The sequence below is a fragment of the Kogia breviceps genome, chromosome 19, assembly GCF_026419965.1.
Source record: "Kogia breviceps isolate mKogBre1 chromosome 19, mKogBre1 haplotype 1, whole genome shotgun sequence".
Lineage (NCBI taxonomy): Eukaryota > Metazoa > Chordata > Mammalia > Artiodactyla > Physeteridae > Kogia > Kogia breviceps.
In genome coordinates, this window is record NC_081328.1 from 41,298,205 (window position 1) to 41,317,913 (window position 19,709).

At 54.8% G+C, this 19,709-nt stretch overlaps 1 protein-coding gene across 9 annotated transcripts in view; it reads right to left on the bottom strand.

Moving 5' to 3' along the window:
• Nucleotides 1–492: 492 nt before the first annotated feature.
• Nucleotides 493–19,709, bottom strand: part of PLEKHM1 (pleckstrin homology and RUN domain containing M1) — a 51,663-nt gene continuing 32,446 nt past the window's right edge. For 6 of the 9 annotated variants that reach the window (XM_067021138.1, XM_059048727.2, XM_067021137.1 and 3 more), the window contains 7 exons: nt 19,179–19,440; nt 14,890–15,813; nt 12,157–12,302; nt 8,783–8,976; nt 4,160–4,223; nt 3,493–3,650; nt 493–2,732 (listed from right to left, as the gene is read on the bottom strand). In XM_067021138.1, the coding sequence (XP_066877239.1) occupies nt 2,621–2,732; nt 3,493–3,650; nt 4,160–4,223; nt 8,783–8,976; nt 12,157–12,302; nt 14,890–15,813; nt 19,179–19,440 (1,860 nt within the window). In that variant the 3' untranslated portion in view covers nt 493–2,620. Of the gene's footprint in view, nt 2,733–3,492; nt 3,651–4,159; nt 4,224–8,782; nt 8,977–12,156; nt 12,303–14,207; nt 15,814–19,178; nt 19,441–19,709 lie in introns of all 9 variants that reach the window. The other 3 variants (XR_010838166.1, XR_010838167.1, XR_010838165.1) reach the window with 1 other exon arrangement.

The following is a 19,709-nucleotide window of genomic DNA, read 5'->3' on the forward strand; positions in this document are numbered from 1 at the left end:
GAACAGGAGAGAAGCCATCGCGGTGGTAAGTAAAGCTCCCCAAAGGCCCTGAAATCCTATCCCACGGTGGGGGAGGGGGGCTGACTCTGAGGAGAGGCAAGGGCCGGGGGTAGACTGAAGAATTACTTCCCCTCTTCTCCATGCCCACTCCTGGCACACAAGCCCCCTGCTTGCAAATGTTTACCAATAACCACCCCCCTCCTGCCCTCCGTTGCCTATGGGTTTGACTGACAAGAGAGCAGGGCGGCTATCAGATGGTAACTGAGGGCCTGTGGTCTCCACCAATCAGAGGCAGCATTAAGATTCAGAAACCAGGGACTTCCCTGGCGGTCCAGTGGTTAAGACTCTGTGCTTCCACTGCAGGGGATCTGGGTTCGATCCCTGGTCTGGGGAACTAGGATCCTGCATGCCAGGTGGCATGGCCTAAATAAATAAAATAACCGAATTACTTATTAAAAAAAAAAAAAAAAGATTCAGAAACCAGACCACAGGTTAGAAAGATCAGGTCTTTACTGAAAAATCATTCAAAAATCACACGCAGCAGTTCCTTCGGTACATTGCAAAGCACTTCTCAGGGCCAGGGCCCCTCACTAGAAACAGTTTATTGCATAAAATGAAATTTTAAAAATAGTGTGGGCACTACTGAGGTTCACATCAGCTTCCCATTGGAGGTGAGGGTGTTAAAAGTCAACTCATCTAAAAGCATCAGCAGCTTTTTGGTATGGGGGAGGGTCAGCTCTAATGCTACTGATCTCAGGGAGGGCGGGGAGTGGGGGCGTGCCAGGCCCCCGCCAGACCAAAGTGAGCTCCTCCAGGGCCTCACTCCTGCTGCCTCCTAGGGACCTTCTGGAATACAGAATATACTCACAGGCCCGAGGAAACAGGGCTGGGCTCAGGCGGCGCTGCCCACCCCAGGCCCACTCAGGGATCTGGACCAATTACGGCTCTGATCAGGCTGTGTTTGTGGTGGAGCATTAATGCTGGCTATGGAGGGTGGGGTGGGGGTAAGGAGCCACTTTCTTTGGTGTGCTGGGCACAGGTGTGCACCATCTTCTGTAATGGGGACAGAGAAGCTGTGTGACAGCCCCCTCCCCCATCCGCCTACCACCTCCTTGATTCTATTGCACAATTTATCCAGCTCCACGGAGCCGGGCAGGTGACTCAGCAGCCAAATCAGCCCAAGGGAGAGGTGGGAGTAGGTTCGTATCTTGTCAGTGAAGGCGGATCTCCACCTGAGGCCCCCAATCCAAGCTGAGTGCAGATAGGATGGCCAGAAGACCCCAGGGCTGAGGGGGGCCTGCTGGATCCAGGAGAGGTGGCGGGGGGAGGCAACAGAGAAATCATGCCCAGATTTCACCCCCCAACCCCAAGGGTCTAAATATCACTTTGAAAACAATTCCAGGCTCCATCCCAAGACTCCTTCAAAAGGCAGTTGTGCTCCGGTGAAATTGTCCAGTCTCTCGGCAGCACCCCTCCTGGGCCGGTCCAGCAAAGCTTTGTGAACTCCCATGGCTTTGTAAACTGAGGCTGAGCATCCTTCTACGAGGGTGGCTTCTCCTGCGTGTGCCTGCACATCTCAGCAGCAGGGCCGACACTCTTCGTGGAAGGACGAGGGTGACTGTTCCACAGTGGGGACCCAGCCTACCTCTGTCCTGGTGGGGGTCAGTCAGGTGGGGATGCATTCCTGCGCCTGCAGCAGTCCCCCGCCCATCTGGCTGTTTGTTGGTGGTAGGAGTGAGGAGGGCAGGGGGCTGGGGGGTGGGCTGGATGACGACCCTTCCCTGGACCAAGGAAGGCTCAAAGTGCTGACAGTGCTGGTTCCAAGTCATTCCCCTCCTCCTGCCGGACCAAGATCCCAGGCTATAGGAGAGCCAGGGGCTCTGACACGGAGGAAGTGATGGGCTTTTCAGGTGAGGAGGGGGCGGGGAGCAGAGAGGAGAGGGAGAGGAAACACACAGTCCTCAGGACTGAGCCTGCCTGGCTCCCCGGGTGTTTGGCACGTTGTACAGGAGCTGTCGGCAGCGAGCGCTCGGTAAGGGGGAAGGAAAGGCACCCGCCAGCTGGCAGGCTCTGTCCTAGGGGGCCTGTCCACCCAGCCGACACCCGCCTGCAGGCCTGGTCTGAGCGGTTCCTGCACATTTGCTCAGGGTGAGAGTGCCTGGATTTCTTGGGTGACTTGTGGAGGGTCAAGAATAAAAAAATATTTTCTGTTGAAATATGAAGGGAAAAAAACCCGCCTTAAAAAAACTAGGCCTTTAAATCAGGAATGTGGAATTGAAAATGCTTCCCAAGTCTTATTTCCACAGTGTTTGAACAGCCCTAATGGAGATGGTGCGTCAGTGAGGGGACCCGGGTCAATGAGTGCAAAGCCCCTCTCCTCCCGCATCCTCGGATAGGGGCATCTGCTGGTGTCCCGGCCTCCTGGAGCCGATGGGTGGGGCGCAGGAGGTGTCATCGAGAGCTCCCAAGGCTCCCTCTCATAGGCTCATGCTCTGGTCACATCCGAGAGTCTTCCTGACAAGGGAGACATCTGTGACACCTTGAAAGTGTGACCCAGGCTGATGGCCAACCCAGCTGGGATGGCTGAGCCCCGGGTCCCGGGTGGGGACAGGCAACGGGCTTAGGCAAGAGTGCTCTGTTCCTGGTACTTGCGCCGGCGGGCACAGCGGGGGCAGCCCTTCTTCATCACGGCCTGACAGCTCTGGTGGAAGACGGTCTTGCATTCGCCACACCTGGGAGAAAGCAGCAAGCACTGCTGGGACCGATGGGCCTCCCGGGGCTCGAGGCTGGTCAGTGTTCCTGACGGGGACCTGCCCCCCACGGCACACGGCGCTGCCTCTCTGTTCTGGAACAAAAGGCTCTCGCCACAGTGCTCACCCCTAAGCCCTGCAATGCATGCTGATACTCCATTCCATTTCCCTTTTTATAAATACTGCTGAGACTCACAAAATGATTTCTTGCCTATGTTTCAAACACTGTGCAGTTTAAAAAACTCAGGCCCAGGTCTGTTCAGAGGTCAAATCCGGGTCCGGGGACACCTACTGAAAATGAATGAATGCTCCCACCAGTTCAGTTTTCCACTCCCACAGGGGTTGGAATGGAGGTTTGGTGGATGAATTTTTCCATTTAGAGGCTTCTGATAATGAGCAATAACTGGGGACAAGAACAATTGTTGCAGGGGCAGAGGCAGTGGCAGGTACCACCCACCAGGTGCCCACTTTATGCCCGGCCTGTGCCAACACTCCAGGCCAGAAACTCATCCAGTTCCTCCTCCACCTGCTCACAGAGGACAAAACTGAGGTCCTCCCACCACAACTCAGAGAGACAGCGGCCACCTCTTCTCCAGAAACATGGATGGCTCGGTGGAGGCAGGGAGTCCTGTGAGGGCTCGTCTTGTCCCCCTCCCTGGGCACCGGGCCTGCCGCCCGGGGACTCCAGGGGGCCGGGTGGGAATGGGGGTGGGGTGGGGTGTCTGGCTGAGGGTCCGCATACCTGACCGTGGTGTCAAACTCAAAGGGGAAGATGATGCCATGGTGGTGGCAGATCTGGCAGATGAAGCCGCGCTGGGTGCACAGGTCGCAGTGGTAGACGTGCTGGGAGGCAAACTCGATCAGGGACTTGAGGAATCCTTCATACACCCCGTCCGCGATCTGTGGAGGGCAAGCGCGGGCCACCGGGCCTTTTAAGCAGCTGTGCCGAGCCTGAGGCCGCCTGCGAGACGTGGGCTGCTGCTCCTGGCACCCTGCCTGAAAAACTCCTACCCCAAGAGGAGTTTCCTTCCACTTGGGCAAGAAAACCTCCCGGAATCAGGCCGAGCACGTGCGGAATCCACTGTACCCTCCCTTGAGGAAAGGCACGTCCCAAACCCTCACCCCTCCCTCTGCCATCCCTGCGGGGAGGAGTCCAGACGCTGGGAAGGCGCTGAGCCCTGTGATCCCGGGCTTTGCTGCAGTTCCTGCTTGTCCCAGGGGCGCTGGGGGCTCAGCCACTGCCCAGGAAGCGTGGATGGCGGGGCACCCCTTCCGAGCTACCAAAAAGCTAAAGACGGCCGTCTTGCCTCAGTAAACTACAGGCACTCTCCCCCCACCCCATCATGTCCCTTTCTGATTTCTCCAGGAATAAGGTCCCTCTAGAGAGCTCTGGGGGACGGCAATCTCACCTGCTGGAGGTCCGCGACACTGTACTTGTGAGGAGACTCCAAGAGATAATTCCTGTGGTTGAGCCTTCAAAGAAAATACAAGAGATTCCTTAGAAGGAACCCGGGCCAACCTGGGTTTGGTTTCATTCCCTCAGCGCTGCTGACCAGGCATAAACAACTCCCGCCTGGGCGGAGCAGTCAGCCGTCTGGGCTTGGGACCTGGGCTTCCAGGTGACAAGCTGTTGGGACCTTGGGCAAGTTACTTAACCTCTCTGAACCTCAGGTTTCCTCACCTGAGAAAGAGAGCTGTTCTGAGGATGAAATAATTTAAAGTATCTGGCACAGTGCCTCGTAAATAGTAAACAATGAATAATTATTAACCACAGTTGATAACACTGCACTGTATAACTGAAATTTGCTAAGAGTAGAACTCAAATATTCTCTCTGTCTCTCTCTCTCTCTCTCTCTCAGACACACACACACACCATGTATATATATAAAAATATATAAAATATGTGAGGATGATGGATACGCTAATTAACCAGATGGGAGGAATCCTTTCACAATGTAATCATATGTCAAATCATCACAACATACACTTTAAATGTCTTACAATTTTGTCAATTATACTTAATAAAGCTGCAAAAATTTTAATTTGAAGATATAAAAAAATAAACATCTATTTAAAAAATAATGATGAGGATGATGAGGAAAGCTAACGCTTGGTACCGGGAACGGGACTAAAAGCTTTATACATATTAACTCACTTAATTCTCACAAGACTCCTGTGAGGTTGACACCATTATAACCCCCATTTTGCAAGAGGAAATGGAGGCCCAGAGAGGTTAAATAACTTGCCTGTGGTCACACAGCTAGTAAGTGGCGGAGCTGGAGTCTGAACGAATGCAGGAGTCTGGCTCCAGAGCCTGCATCCTTTCCACCCAGAGAATGCCTGTAGGTGTTAGCTATTGTCATTATTGCCACCATTACATACCAGGGACAGGGCTGGGGACAGAAATGCACAGGACGTGGCCTCTGCCTTCCTGTAGCCCCTGGTCTAGTGGAGGGACAGACATTCAAGCATCTGGTTTCAGTGCTATGGGAGAGGAGCTGAGACATGTCCTGAGTGCAGCAGATCCCATTTCAGAGGCGGGGGGAGGGCGGGGGGTGGGGGAGGCAGAGGACGAGGGCTCAGCTGCCAACCCAGCTCTAGTTTCCACTTCAGCAATGGCACAGATCCCAAGGGTCACATCCTGAGAGATGGAGAGGAAACACCTGCAGAAACTCCCCCGGTACAAAAACTTGTCTGGCCTTGCTGTGTGTCTGTGTTGGTACTGGGGTTGGGGGTTGAATTCTCCCAGTCTGAGGAAGTGGGGGAACCTGCCCTAGGATGCTCTGGACATCTGGGGGCGGGAAGGTGCCAGGCCCCGCGGCATCTGGAGGAGGTGCTTGGCTCTGCCCACCCCGTGGCCTCAGTTGTGGTCCAGGGGGGACCCCACCCAGGGCCGAGACGGCAAGTTCCACCAGGCAGGCAGGCAGGCCAGGCTGTGCTGCGTGGGGTGAGGATGCGGCCACTGTCTGCTCAGCTCAACATGCTGGTCTCCCCAGTAAACGTCCAGCTTTCTGGAAACAGGACGCTACCGTTTATCAGCAGGGAAATGCAGGGGGTGCAGGGTGCACAGGCTGTTCCCGAGCCGGCGGGAAGGGTGGGGCTGATTTGGGTGGAGAGTCCTCTCTGTCGTCTGCCCTCTGTTCACAGAGGAGTCCCCTTCGCCAGGGCATCCCCCTGAGAGAAAGGGGATCCCACACCCAAAACCTGCATGTTTCTCCTCAGCCCTTCCCGTCCTCTCACCCTTCACTCTGGCCAACTCAGTCCAGGCCTCCTCACCTCCTGGGACAGCTCCTACACCAGCACCCACGCCCCACTGCCACTAAACTGGTCTTTCCTAAACTCCTGACTGAACATGACCGTCCCTTGCTCAAAACCCCTCAACAGCTCCCCACTGCCAGCAGACTAAAATCCAGACGCCTTTGCTGTGGCACAGGGCCTTCGAGGTCTGGCCCCTGGCCCACGACCTGGCTGCCCTGAGCTCCCCGAAGGCCCTGGCGAGAGATGCTCCCGCCCCGCCTCCATACCCTGGGCTCCCTTAGCCAGGAAAGCGGTCCCTCCCTTCCGCTTTCTTCTCTGCTTCTTTTGCTGAACCCCAGTTCACTACGTACGTGATGCCGTTTGTGTTGTGGCAACTCTGTTCTCCTGTGTGAGGACCAAGTGGGGTCTGGAGCATCTAAGAGAACTGAAGGTGGCCACACTAGAGAAGGGGGATCCCAACTTTCTGCTTGACTCTCTTTCATACTATTTGAATACTATCTTTGTAAAGAAGAAAAAGAAAAGCACTTTTTCTTTTTAAAAGAACAAAAGAAACGAACTTCACAAACCCACAGCTGATGCCACCTCCTCCGGGAGCTCCCCTGGCCCTTCCTTCCTTCTTCATGGCACACGCCGCCCTGACCCAGGGCCATTTGTCCACCTGTCCCTGTCCCACCCCAGACACTGAGCCCCTCACGTGGCCCTCACCACAACTCCGGTAGGCCACGTCAACGCAGGGATCACTGGCCCATTTTACAGACAAGAAAGCTGAAGCTCAGAGAAGTGAAGCAACTTCCCTGAGTCACACAGTGGATCTGGGGCCCGGCGGGGGCTGCTCCTGAACTCTTCCCCCGCCCCCCGCTGCTTCTGAAATGGGACTTGCACAGGCCTGGCCCTGCTTTCTCAAAGGCTGGGAGCACCGCGTGCAGTGCTGCCGTCCAAGGATGCGAACAGCAGGGCCCGAGAGAAAGAGGCAGGACTGTCCCCAGTGCCCAGGCAGGGCAGCCCGGACAGGCCAGTAAGGCTGCTGACCAAACAATCTCAGCACGGCAGGGATGGGTGAATAAGGCCGGCACCCAGGACCCACCCTACAGGCACCTGGTCTTCTCAGGTCTGCAGAGAACCCCGGACTGGGGAGGGTGACAGGGTCCCACCCGACCTGAGCATTTACCGCCCTGGACAGGGGGGCAGGAGGGCAGACTCTGGAGCCCTGGGTCCTGGAATCTCAGAAAGGGTGGGCGTGAGTAGGGACGCAGGCACTCAGCTGATGAGGGAGACAGAAATAGCCTCCCCAGAAGCAGCCTTCTAGGTCCCTCATGGTGGCCCCGAAAGGGCTTTCTGTTCTTCTGGGCCCTGCGGAGGAGACCAGGGCTCAGCCGGCTGCTCTGGGAGCCTGGGAGGGGCCAGCCTCTGCTCTCTGCCCAGGAGAGGGCTGCCCGCAGCAGTCTCTCCCTGCGCCGCCCTGGAGCGGGAGCGGCTCTGGGAGGACGGGGACCAGGACTGAGCAGGGAGCCCTTCAGACAGGCAGCCTCTGGGCCAGCGCTGTCGGGAGGGGTGGCTGCAGGGGGAAAGGGGAGGGGCTTGTGAGCCGCTCCAAGACCTGAGAAACCCAGCAGCGAAGCCCAACTGGGCAGCCAGCAGCAGCTCATCTGCCTGAGGTCTGCCCTCCTAGGGTCCCACAGAAGGTGTCACCCCTCAGCCCCGACTGAGCACTGAAGGCCCCCCTCAGGCCCTGGGTACCAAGAAGCTTCTTGAAGGGCATCCTAAGGGTCCCATGCAACCCTGTCCTCTTGCAAGGATTTGGGGACGGATGCTGCCACGGCAGCAAAGCCAAGCCGCCATGGGGTGAACGGCTGGTGGGAACCAGAGGAGCCGGGGCGACACAGCCCTTCTCACCTCTCCACCTCCTCTCACCACATCCCTACTTCCCTCCTCACGCCCCCGAAAGTTCTGCCTGTTCTTTCCACGCATGGGGCCTTCATTCACAGCCTGAGCTCATCCCTCCTTCTATCTGGAACAGTCTTTCCTGCGTCTCTCCTCGCTTTCCCACTCGTTTGGCAGGTCTCACCTTGGATGTCAGCTCCTCCAGGGAGCCTTCCCCACTCTGCCCTCCTCCAGTCTGGGTTAGATCCCCCGCCCCTCTAGCAGGACTTCCAGGGCGTCCTACTCTCTGCTCCAGCCCTCACTCTTGGTGGTAGCTGCTGCCTTACTCACCTGCCATGCCTTCCAGAGGGCAGGACCCAGGTCCACCTTGCTCAGCACTGGGGCCCAAGCCCAGTGAGCGCGTTCTCAGTAAATATTTGTCAAACGAACGAATGAACAAATACATGCACAAATAAAAGCCACTCCTAAACACAAAGGGAAGGAGTTCGCCACCCAGCCCTGGCATTTCTCCCAAGAAGCTTTTGCACTGACCCCATGTGTGTATGTGTATTTGTGTGTGTGTGTGTGTGTGTGTGTGTGTGTGTGTGTGGTGTGTGTGTGGTGTGGTGTGGTGTGTGTGTGTGTGTGTGTGGTGTGGTGTGGTGTGTGTGTGTGTGGTGTGTGTGTGGTGTGTGTGTGGTGTGTGTGGTGTGTGTGTTTGTGTGTGTGGTGTGTGTGTGTGTGTGTTTGTGTGTGTGTGTCTGTGTGTGTGGTGTTTGTGTGTGTGTGTGGTGTGTGGTGTGTGTGTGTGTTTGTGTTTGTGTGTGTGTGTGTCTGTGTGTGTGGTGTGTGGTGTGTGTGGTGTGTGTGTGTGTTTGTGTGTGTGTGTGTCCACGCGTGCGCAGGGTGCTCACCTCTTGCTCAACTCCTTCAGGGCTCCGCTCCGGCACAGGCCCAGGTAATCCCCCAGGAGCTTCAGCTGCTCCCGGCTCCTACCGATGAGGTGCATCCGCTCCACGTGCTCATACAGAGACGCGTTCACCAGCTGCAGGTTGATGAGGGGCTGGGCCTGGATCTGCGTCAGGAACTTCAGGGCCTGCCTGCAGACCTGGGGACACCACCAGGCAGCGAGGGTGAGACAGGAGGGCCATTTGGTGAGCACCTGAGGGCCAGGCACTGTGTTACCCACTCACTCGCTCACGCCTCCAACCAGCTGCCGAGGGAAGTGGTACCATCTTCATTTTACGGACGAGGAAACTGAGGTTCCGAGAGAGGAAGTGACTTGGCCAAGGTCCACAGCTCGTACAAGTCATGATGTGAACCCAGTTTATCTGACTTCCAAACCCACTCTTCCCCCCTGACACCAGCTGCTGCCCCTCCTGACAGTGCTGGGACGGAGGAGGGGCTGCTCCGGTCAACATGCCTCTCCTCCTGGGCCTCACAGACCCTTCCCACTATTTCCTGTCGTCCCTGCCCCCATTTTCCTGCTGAAAGGAAACAGGCACTACCCAGGGCCGACTCAGGAACCAGGTGACGCGTGTGAGTCAGGCTCCAACCACAGGAAGCTACGGATCAGACACAGCTTAACTAGAGGTTTCCTGAGCTCCCTCCACCCCTGCCAGCAGCACCAACCAGGGCCCCCCCAAGTCTCCATGTGGATTTGAGTGATCAATCTGGGCCTCTCCCACGTGATAGGACTTTGAAGGTTCTACCCTCAGCCCTGACCCTGATGCCAAAGCCAACTACTGAGCACCTACTATTTGCCAGACACTGGGCTAAGGACCTCGACCACATCCTCACAACAACCCAAAAGGGAAGGTGTCATCATCCCCATTTTACACATGAGGAAACTGAGACTCAGAGAAGCTAAAGTGACTTACCCAAGCCACCAGAAGAAAGCAGAGCCCGGGTCTAAACCGAGGTGTTGTCTCTGCACACTTGGCTGCCTCACGTGCTAGAGAGAAGCCCCTCTCCCCTGCAGTCTCCTCCTTGCCGTGATGAGGATGGAGGAGCTGAGATGTTCTCCACCGTCAACCACCCTGCAGTGCTTAGGAGTCGGGCTTTGGCTCCTGGTTCACCCCTTCCCAGCTGTATGACCTTATGAAACTTACTTAACCTCTCTGTGACTCAGTTTCCTCATCTGTAAAATGGGGAAAATAAAACCTACCTCCCACCTACTGCATGGGATAATTTTGAGCTTAGATGAAAAGAAAATCCATGTAAGCATATCCTCAGTAAAGGGGAGCTGCCATCAGACTCTGTGAGTGCCTGTGTGGTCCAGGTGTCTGTCCCCTGGCTCAGGGGGGTGTAATAGGGCCCTCAGGAGACTGTTAGGCTGGGGGCTGCTCCACCAGCTTCACCAGCATCTCTTGCCTCCCGCAGCACCTGACAACTCCATCTTTTCCCATTTCCCAGAGCCCTGAGGAACCAGCCCCCAGCCAACAGGCAGCCCACTGGCAAAAGCCTGGTGAGTCTGTGACTCGGGTCAAACTGCTGTTCCCCAGCCCTTCCCACGACTCAGCCCCAGGCTTCCAGCGAGGCTCAGATGAAATTCCACGCAGGAATGCGCGCTGAAAACTGCCAAGTGCGGGCCGACGGGCCTGGGCTTCGAGCTCCCCAGGGACTGTTCCTCCCCCGTGGGCGTGGAGGAGACAGACAAAGAGAGAAGCCCCAGGCCTGGGCTGACATCCTGCCAAGTAGTGCCAGCCGGACCTCGCACAAGTGGGTCAGCCAGAGCGCTAACAGTGGACAAAGGGCCCCTAACCCGCCGATCAGCCACTTTTCTAGTGTGAATTTTCGTGTTCTTCCCAGGCCCGGGACCTTTGAGAGAGCTGGATATTTCCTGACCTCAGGCATGCCAAGGGAAGTGTTATAATTCTCCAGTTGGAAAAATGAAGTGGCACCAAAATTACAGCAGTGAAAAGAAGATGGCTCAACAGAGGTACCTGGGTGTTGTAAACAGTGAGGGTGTTTTATGGCCAGAGGGTTCTTCGCATTTGTGGTGATCTTGAGGTTTAATTTTCTCCATGTAGTTAGTTAAATACTTAACATTGAGGGCAGGGGTGGGGATGAGGTAACCAATAAAAAAGCCAAAGTGAAGCTAATGTCTTTGGGAGGTTCTCACCCCCAGTGGGGTGAAGGTCAGGGTGGTACGGGCTCTGAGAACCATGTTCCCTGGACTCTGATGGGGACACGTGAAGACACCTTCACATAGTGAGGCGGCGCGGCCGGCAGGCCTGGGTCTTGAGAGAAGCAACCAACCTCTTCCCGGTGTTTCTGTGTCCTGTCTTAGCGGAAATCTGTGCCTTTGGAAGAAGGCCAAGTTTGCACCCCTTGAGGCAGACCCTCAAGCAAATTAGGGGCAGAAGGTGAGGCCTCAGGGCAGTAATGTAAGGCACCATCTAAGTGACTGGTGGGTACTGTCTCTTTTAGTCCTCACACAGCCTGGGGAGGGACAGATGCTGTTATGAATCCCCCTTTACAGACGAGGAGACTGAAGTTAAACAGTTTGCTCATGGTAACACAGCTATGTAAGTGGGTAAGCTCAGCTGAAGAAGAGGAAAATCTGAAAGATCATAGAATACATCTTATGCAGAAGCATTTGGTGAACATAAAAAAGTACCCAAGATGTAATACTAACTAAACAAAGCATGTTATAAATCAGTATGAGTCCAGTACGATCCCAAACTTTACAAAAAGTAGCTTTTTGCAGGAGCTTGTATTCTTGGGGGTGGGGAAGAAAGGCTAAACAACCGAATAAAGATGATTTTGAAAAAAATAAATGCATGGAAAAATGCTCCCAGGGGAAGCGCAGCCAGCTGACTGGCCCATCCATCCACCCACCCACCCATCCATCCACCCACTCATCCTTCCATCCACATCCGTCCACCCATCTACCCACCCATCTGTGCACACATCTACCCACCCAACCCATCCACCCAACCATCTATATCTAATCTATCCTATCTATCATTTCCATCTATGTATCTAGTTGTTGGTGCTTTGAACAGTTTTATCTGTATCCATGGGGGAGCTGCAGCAAACCATCCTCAGATTCTCACCTGAGGACCAAGGGAGGCACTGACAGAGCTCTGTCCAGGGGCTGGAGACCAGCACCCAGTTACTTTCTCAGTCAACTCCCCCACATCATGGGGCCTGAACTAGTGACCCAGGCTTCCCTAGAGCCAAACTCCCCCAAACATATGAACAGCAGCCACAAAGAGGAGCGCGCCCTCCTCTGTCACTCGGCAGCCCCGTGTGGCCACGGCAGGCTGGGCTCCAGACTTACCGGGCGCTTGGTGAGGTCCCAGTTGTGGATGATCCTGGCCGGAATCACTGAGGCGTCATCTCGATGGCAGATGTCACAGTAATAGAGGCCAGAGAAGGCACAGAGTTTGGGCCGGACAAACGAGAAGCCGATCTGCCGGGAGCAGCCTGGGGAGAAAAACAGGGAGAGGGTGAGCAGCGGTGGGGACGGAGTCAGCTCCTGAACACACGGGCCCGCTATCTAAGGAAAGTATCCATAGAAAGATTGAAAGGGAGAGTACGAAGATGAAAACCACCACCGCTCCGCTCGTATTCCCACCAGTCAGAATCAACCCTATTAATTCATCTTTATGACAAAACACTGTTAAGAATTACTAGAGTATGGACTTGAGGATATGGGGAGGGGCACGGGTAAGCTGGGACAAAGTGACAGTGGCAGGGACATATATACACCACCAAATGTAAAATAGAGAGCTAGTGGGAAGCAGCCGCATAGCACAGGGAGATCAGCTAGGAGGTTTGTGACCCCCTAGAGGGGTGGGATAGGGAAGGTGGGAGGGAGGGAGATGCAAGAGGGAAGAGATATGGGAACATATGTATATGTATAACTGATTCACTTTGTTGTAAAGCAGAAACTAACACACCATCGTAAAGCAGTTGTACTCCAATAAAGATGTTAAAAAAAAGAATTATCAGCGGCATTTACAGCTGAAGAAGCTGATGCAGAGGTCAGGAAACCTGCCCAGTCCCACAACAGTGGCACAGCTGGAGTCAGATTTGGGTGGGGCTGGTGTAGAGCCCTCATTCTCTTATTCCCAGCTGCCTCTCTTCACTGCCTGCACAACGCCAGCCTCCTCTAGGTCCACCCCTCCACGGCGGCCCAGAAATGGAAGCCACGGAGTCAGGGTCTCGGCAAGCAGGGCAGGAGCTGGGGACATGGGGCTGGCCACAGGGAGTCGGGGCAGGGGTGGGGGGAAGCCAGCCAGCGGCAGGGCTGTCTGGACATGGCCTGGTGCCAGCTGGAAGCCACAGCTGCCTGATGCCTCGGGACAGTGGTTCAGGGCCGGCTTCAGCCCCTCTGCTGGAGGGACCCTCCACAGTGGGGCGGGGGAAGGTGAGGGGACCGGGAGTGGGGCGTGCCCAGGGCACAACAAAGGCCTGGCTCGAATCCGGAGCAAAGGCCCTGCCTCCTACAGGGCCAGGGAAAGAGTCCCTCCGCCGGCCTCCTGGGGACTAGAAGGACTGGTTCTTCTGCATGCTAGCTGTCTCATCCTGACCTTCACCCAAGTTTTGCAAGGTTCCAATTCCCTACTACTTGCTGTTCTGTGGGGTTATTACAAAGTGTAAATGGAGTTTTGAAAGTGCCCTGTAAGGTATGAAATCCAAGCCAGATGTCAGAGGTTGGTGTCTGCCCGGCCACCGAGCTGTGCTCGCAGGCAGAAAGGAGGCCCGAGCTCCCCAGTTTCGGTTTGGCCGGCAGGCTGGCGGGTGGCAGGCGTGGGGAGAGCCACCCGCCGTCATCCGCATCCCCAGCGAGGCAGCCCTCCTCCCAGCCCCGGAGGCATGGCCTCCTCCCTGAGACTGGCTCCCACGTGCTGAAGGGCAAAGAGTGAGCGTTCGCGTCTGGCAGGTGCGGGGCGAGGGGTGAGCAGCGGCTTGAGGATATTTTCTGCAGGAAGCTCTGCTCTGCTTTAGCCACTCCATCCTCCGGGGGCACCAGCTGCAGACCACTCCCTTCTAGATGCCTGAAGCAGGCTTTCCCCTCCAGTCCCACAGGCTCCTCCCCCACGACGGGATAGCTCCTAGACCACGTGCAGCCAGCCACAAGCCTCCCTGTGGCACAGTCTGCAGCAAGGCCACCTCCTCACAGTTCCCCCGGAGGGCCCAGGGTCATGGACGTGGGTGTCTGGGTTGGGAAGACGAGCGGAACGTGAGCAGCAGATCACGAAGCCTTGAAAGCAAGGGAGTGGAGAGGCCCTGTGAGGGCCTGGAAAAGAGCACAGGTTCTGGGACCATCAAGTCCTCTGCGGGCTCCACCATCACTCGCTGTAGGGACGTGGGACAGGTACTTACCAGCCCTGTGACTCAGTTTCCTCAGTTATAAATGGAGACAAATCCCTATGGGGTTGTTGTGAGGATTAAACAAGACAATCCAAATAAAGCATCTGGCCCAGTGCCCAGCACAGGATTTGATGATGCTAATGACAGAGCAGATGTACTGAGGTAGAAGAATATGCATAATATATTCCTAAGGAGAAAAAAGCCAAGTGGCAGAACAATAGTTACAGCTGCGCCCTCTAAAACGGTGGCCACGAGCCACAGGTGCCCATTTACATTTAAATAGATTTACATTAAAGCAAATTGAAAATTCAGTTCCTTCCACACTAGGAAGCCACATGTTAAGTACTCAGTAGGCACATGTGGCTTGTAGCGCCCGTACCGGACAGCACAGATCTAGAACATTTTCATCATCACAGAAAGTTCTGTTGGACGGCTCTGAGAAGTACGAGCCCATTTTTGTAATTAAAAAAAAAAAAAACTGTGTACACTTGCAAAAGCTTGCAAAAATTTTTTGGAAGGGTACCATGCCCCTGCTCCAAAAGAATACAATGTGATCATGGAACGGCCTCATGTGCTGCAACTTCCCCAGGGCAGGATGGGGGGAGCAGGAAGGGGTGCAGAGCCTCGAGCAGGAACCCCGCCGCGGGCAGAGCGAGGCTAGCAGGCTGGGGGCGGCGGGACAGCGAGTCGGCACCTGCACAGAAGCAGCCCTGGGTGTCGAGGCCTTTCTCCGTGGGGATGGCCACCAGGTACTGCAGCAGAAAGCCGTTCTCCCGCGTGGCGAACTTCAGCACCTCCTGACAGTTTTCATCCAGACTCCCACCGAGTGTCACCGCCTCCTCAGCCGTCTCCAGGTAGGACGCCAGGACCTTGCGCACCAGGTCCCTCCACAGGGCGGCCTCCTCGGCGTTCCCGGCCTGCAGCTTCAGGACGGCCTTGGCCGTGATGATTTTGAAGAAGGATGGGCCCCCAAGGCTCGTGTCCGGCAGGATATCTCGGATGGTCTCGACTCCGTGGCTGTCACTTAACATCTTCTCATTGTTTCTCACGCGGAAGCACTTCAGAGACTCCAAGGACAGGGAGAAGATACAGGGCATCCAGGTCCGGTCTGTGTACAGGTACAGAAGGGATTCTTTAATAGCGTCAGGCTCGGGAACCTGGGAAGAAGACCAGTCAAACTGCGGGCCCTGGGGGGTTTCAGGCTCTGAGAGCAGGTCCGAGTGGGAGGGGCGGCCACCCTGGGGGGCCTCTGGAGGGTCCTCGGGCTGGTCTGGGTACTGGATGGTCACCCACTCCTCCTCCTGCTGGGGCCGCCGGCACTTCTGCAGCGCCTCGCGCACACGGTCCAGCCAGTCCTCGGCTTCATCGCGGGACGAGGAGCGCAGGGTCAGCTTCTTGCTCGAGAAGACCAGCTCGAAGCGGCCGTCGCTGTGGGCCGGCCCCACGGACTCACAGCGCAGCAGTGAGCAGTTCTCCACGCAGGTGCGCTCCTCGCCGCTCAGGTAGAGGCGCAACTCCAGTGGGGAGAGCTCGCAGAAGAGTTCCTTCCAGATGCCCATGGCCCCCCGCCGCTCCACCGTGCCCAGCTTCAGGAGCCCCCGGAATGGGTTAGACAGACCTGGAGGCAGAAAGAGGTGCTTTAGATGATGGGTCTGACCCTTCACTACCCAGGAGAACTTCCGGGGCCTGAGTCCTGTCCTGGGTGCGGACGACGTGACCACCAGGAGAACACAGGCCCGCCATGGGCCGGATGGGAACATTTTTTGAGAGCCTCCATTCCTTCCTCACCCCAGCTGTTGACCTTGTTCTTGAATTTCACCGAGAGAATAAAAGCACTCAAACAATCACCTCCACATGCCCCTCACTACCCCTCCCCCTTCCAGCATCTGCACCCACACTCTGACTGCCCCCCCAACAACCGTCGCCAGGGATGAGCTGACTATGCTTATGTCTGAGGCCCACCCTCCCATTTGTGCATCTGTGCAGGGGGTCCCACCACCCCCTACCTACTCAAGGACAAGGACGTCCCTCCAGCAATCCTCCCTCCCTCTCCTGTGCTGCTGTTTCCTCCCTTCTCTACTGGATCATTCCCATCAGCCCACAAACACGCTGTTATTTCTCCCAGCTTTAAAAATAACCTCTTGACTCCACTCGCATCTCTAATTACCACCCTGTGTCTCTGTCCCCTTTACAGAAACCTCCCGGGGGGGGCGGGTCTGGGAACTGTCTCTCGTCCCCCTGCTCCCATTCCTTCTTGACTCTGCTCCAGGCAGCCTTCTGTCCCCTCATTCCACAGAACCTGCCCTTGGGAAGGCTACCAGGCCCTCCTTGTCACCAAGTCCAAAGGCCAATCCTTGGTCCCAATCTGGCCTGGCCCATCAGCATCACTGGACACAGCTGAGCCCCCTTCCCTTGGCTCTTCTCAGCCGTCACTGTCCCCCCTCCTGTCTCCCAGGCTCCCCCTCCTCTCCCCGGCCTCTCGATGCTGGAGGCCCCGGGCTCAGCCCTGGATTCTCTCCTCTCCTGACACCAGCTTCCGATGGGATCTCCCCTGGTCTTGGGGTTTTATGCCAACAACTCCCAGTTTTTATCTCCAGCCTAGACCTTGCCCTTGAACTTTAGATTCTGATCTTCAACTGCTCTGTGTATGTCTAATAGGCTTCTCAAAGTTGACATGTCCAAAAATGAATTCCTGATTCTCCCACTCCAAACCCGCCTCTCTCCTGAGGTTCCTCATCTTATAAAATGACAAATTTCATCCTTCCATCTACTTGGGCTAAAAACTTTGGAGTTATCCTTGATTTTCTTTCTTTCACACCCCACATCTAATCCATCAGCCAATCCTCTTAGCATATCCAGAATCTTCCTCCACTTCACACCGTCTGCACCACTACCTCAGGGGTTCAATCCACCGTCATCCCTGGCCTGGCTTATGGCTGTGGCCTCCTAACTGGTCTATGTCCCCTTGTAGCCCTTCAACAAATGAGCCAGTATGACTCCCCCTTTTAAAAGACAAGTCAGATCACGTCTCTCCCCCACAAACCCTGCAAGGCTGCTGTCTCCCTCAGAGCAAAAGCCAACATCCTTACTGTGGCCCACGAGACCCTCCGTCACTCTGAACTCATCTCTAACCACCCCCCTCCCCATCTCCTCTGTTCCAGCTACTCTGGTCTCTGCTCTTTTCCTGGACACGCCAAGTACGTTCCCATCGCAGGACCTTTGCACATGTTCTCCCCACTCGAAACACAAAGATCGTCTCATGCCTTCCTCCCTCCCTCCCCGATTTACTGTTCCCCACAGAAATCATTATTACCTGTCCACACTGGACATTTACTTGTTTATTTGCTTATTTCCTGCCTCTCACACTAGAATATAAGTCTCATGAAGATAAGGACTTTGCTTTGTTTCCTGCTGTGTCCCCAGCACTTAGAACAGTGCCTGGCACATCACAGATGCTCAGTTAAGTATCTGCTGAGTGAGTGAGTGAGTGCATGTCTATGTACCACACACAGCCCAATGCTCCCTGCTCCCTGGGGTCAACCATCCCCTGAACCAGGGGGTCCAAAGGACACACACGTCTCTCTCCCAGCCTGGACTAGCCTTAGAGATTTCAAACCATCGTGTAGGGTCTTCCCACCCTTCAGGGTACCTGATGATGTAGGCATAAAACACCTTCTCTGGTACGGTTGCAACCATCACATGGGCTGAAAGAAAAACCTGAAAGGAGGCAGCACAGAGACCAGGGCTCTGCCCAGACTCCCCGAGCCAGGGCCCCAGGAACCTGGCCAGAATTCCCCGCTGGGTCATTGCAAACAGAAAATGAGGAGAGAAAGAAACTGACTCTAGAGCACACATGTTTGTCTGTTTGTTTCTGAGGGTTACAGAAAAATTAGGTTATGGTTATTTAATGCTTTCTGGAATTTCACAGGGTGTGGAGATCAAGGTGGCCTCACTGTAAACTGCACAGAGAGGACACTGAACAAACAGCAGATCTAATAAACCCCATCAGAGCTGTTAAATAAACTAAGAGAAACGCCTTGGGAAGGAGCAGTTGAAACACCTGGGCCTTTAAGAGGCGGGGGTTTGCTCTGGGCTACAGACAGAATCACAATGTCTATATACTCATAAGATTATCTTATGTATCTTATGTATAATCAAAAGATTTATAGGAGAGTTTCAGGGAAGATATTTTCCATTTCACTATATGAAACAGTGTTTGTATACTCTGTAGGCAGTTTTGAGCATTGCTTTATTAACATTTTATGAGAGGGACTTCCTTGGTGGTCCAGTGGGTAAGCTCTGCACTCCCAATACAGGGGGCCCAGGTTCGATCCCTGGTCGGGGAACTAGATCCTGCACACATGCTGCAACTAAGAGTCTGTGTGCCACAATAAGTGTTCCCATGCTGCAACTAAGAGTCTGCATGCCACAACTAAGACCTGGCCCAGCGTGAGTGAGTAAATAAATAAATAAATAAATAAATAAATAAATAAATAAATGTTTTAAAAGGGCTTCCCTGGTGGTGCAGTGGTTAAGAATCTGCCTGCTAATGCAGGGGACACGGGCTCAAGCCCTGGTCTGAGAAGATCCCACATGCTGTGGAGCAACTAAGCCCGTGTGCCACAACTACTGAGCCTGCGCTCTACAGCCTGCCAGCCACAACTACTGAAGCCCATGTGCCTAGAGCCCGTGCTCCTCAACAAGAGAAGCCACCGCAATGAGAAGCCCGCACGCAGCAACGAAGACCCAATGCAGCCATAAATGAATAAATAAATAAAAGATTTTATGAGAAAATATAGTACTCTTCCTGAAATGCTTTCCTGAATTACTCAGCAAGGGTGCTCCTTATTACATTTTGGGATGAGGTTTTTCTTGGGAGAAGACACTGCCCAGTTGGTAATGGAAAAGGGGACTTTTGAACTGCTTTCTGAAAGGCACTGCCCGCACGCAGTGCAGCGCCCGGAAGCCTGCAGAGTCACCTACCCATCTGCCTGCGATGTACCACCCTGAAGTTCTTATGCTCCGGTGTCGGGGCGGCCTTGCTTCTCCTGCTTCCTGGGGAAGGCACACAAGCTTTGTCTAAGGCCTCCATGGAACAGCTTCTTCTTGGTCCTTGCGTGAGGAGACCAGGCCTTGGCTCTGGAGTCCCTCTGGGAGAAGCCATGGAAGCATGGGAAGAACTCTCTGCGGGCTGTTCCCGGGAAGGCCGGTAGAAGTCATCTTCTGAGATCCAGCTCGTGCTTTTCTATTGGGAAAGAAGTCAGGACAGGATGTTTTTAAAAACATCTTTATTGAGACATGATTCACATACCATAAAATCAACGCACTGAAAGCATGTAATTCAATAGTTTTTGTGTATTCACGGAGTTGTGCAACCATCACTACAATCTAAGTTTAGAACATTTTCACTGCTCCATTAGGAAACCTTGTACTAATCAGCAGTCACTCCCTGTTTCCGCTCAACCCCTCCAGTTCTAGGCAACCAATAACCTACTTTCTGTTTCCAGAGATTTG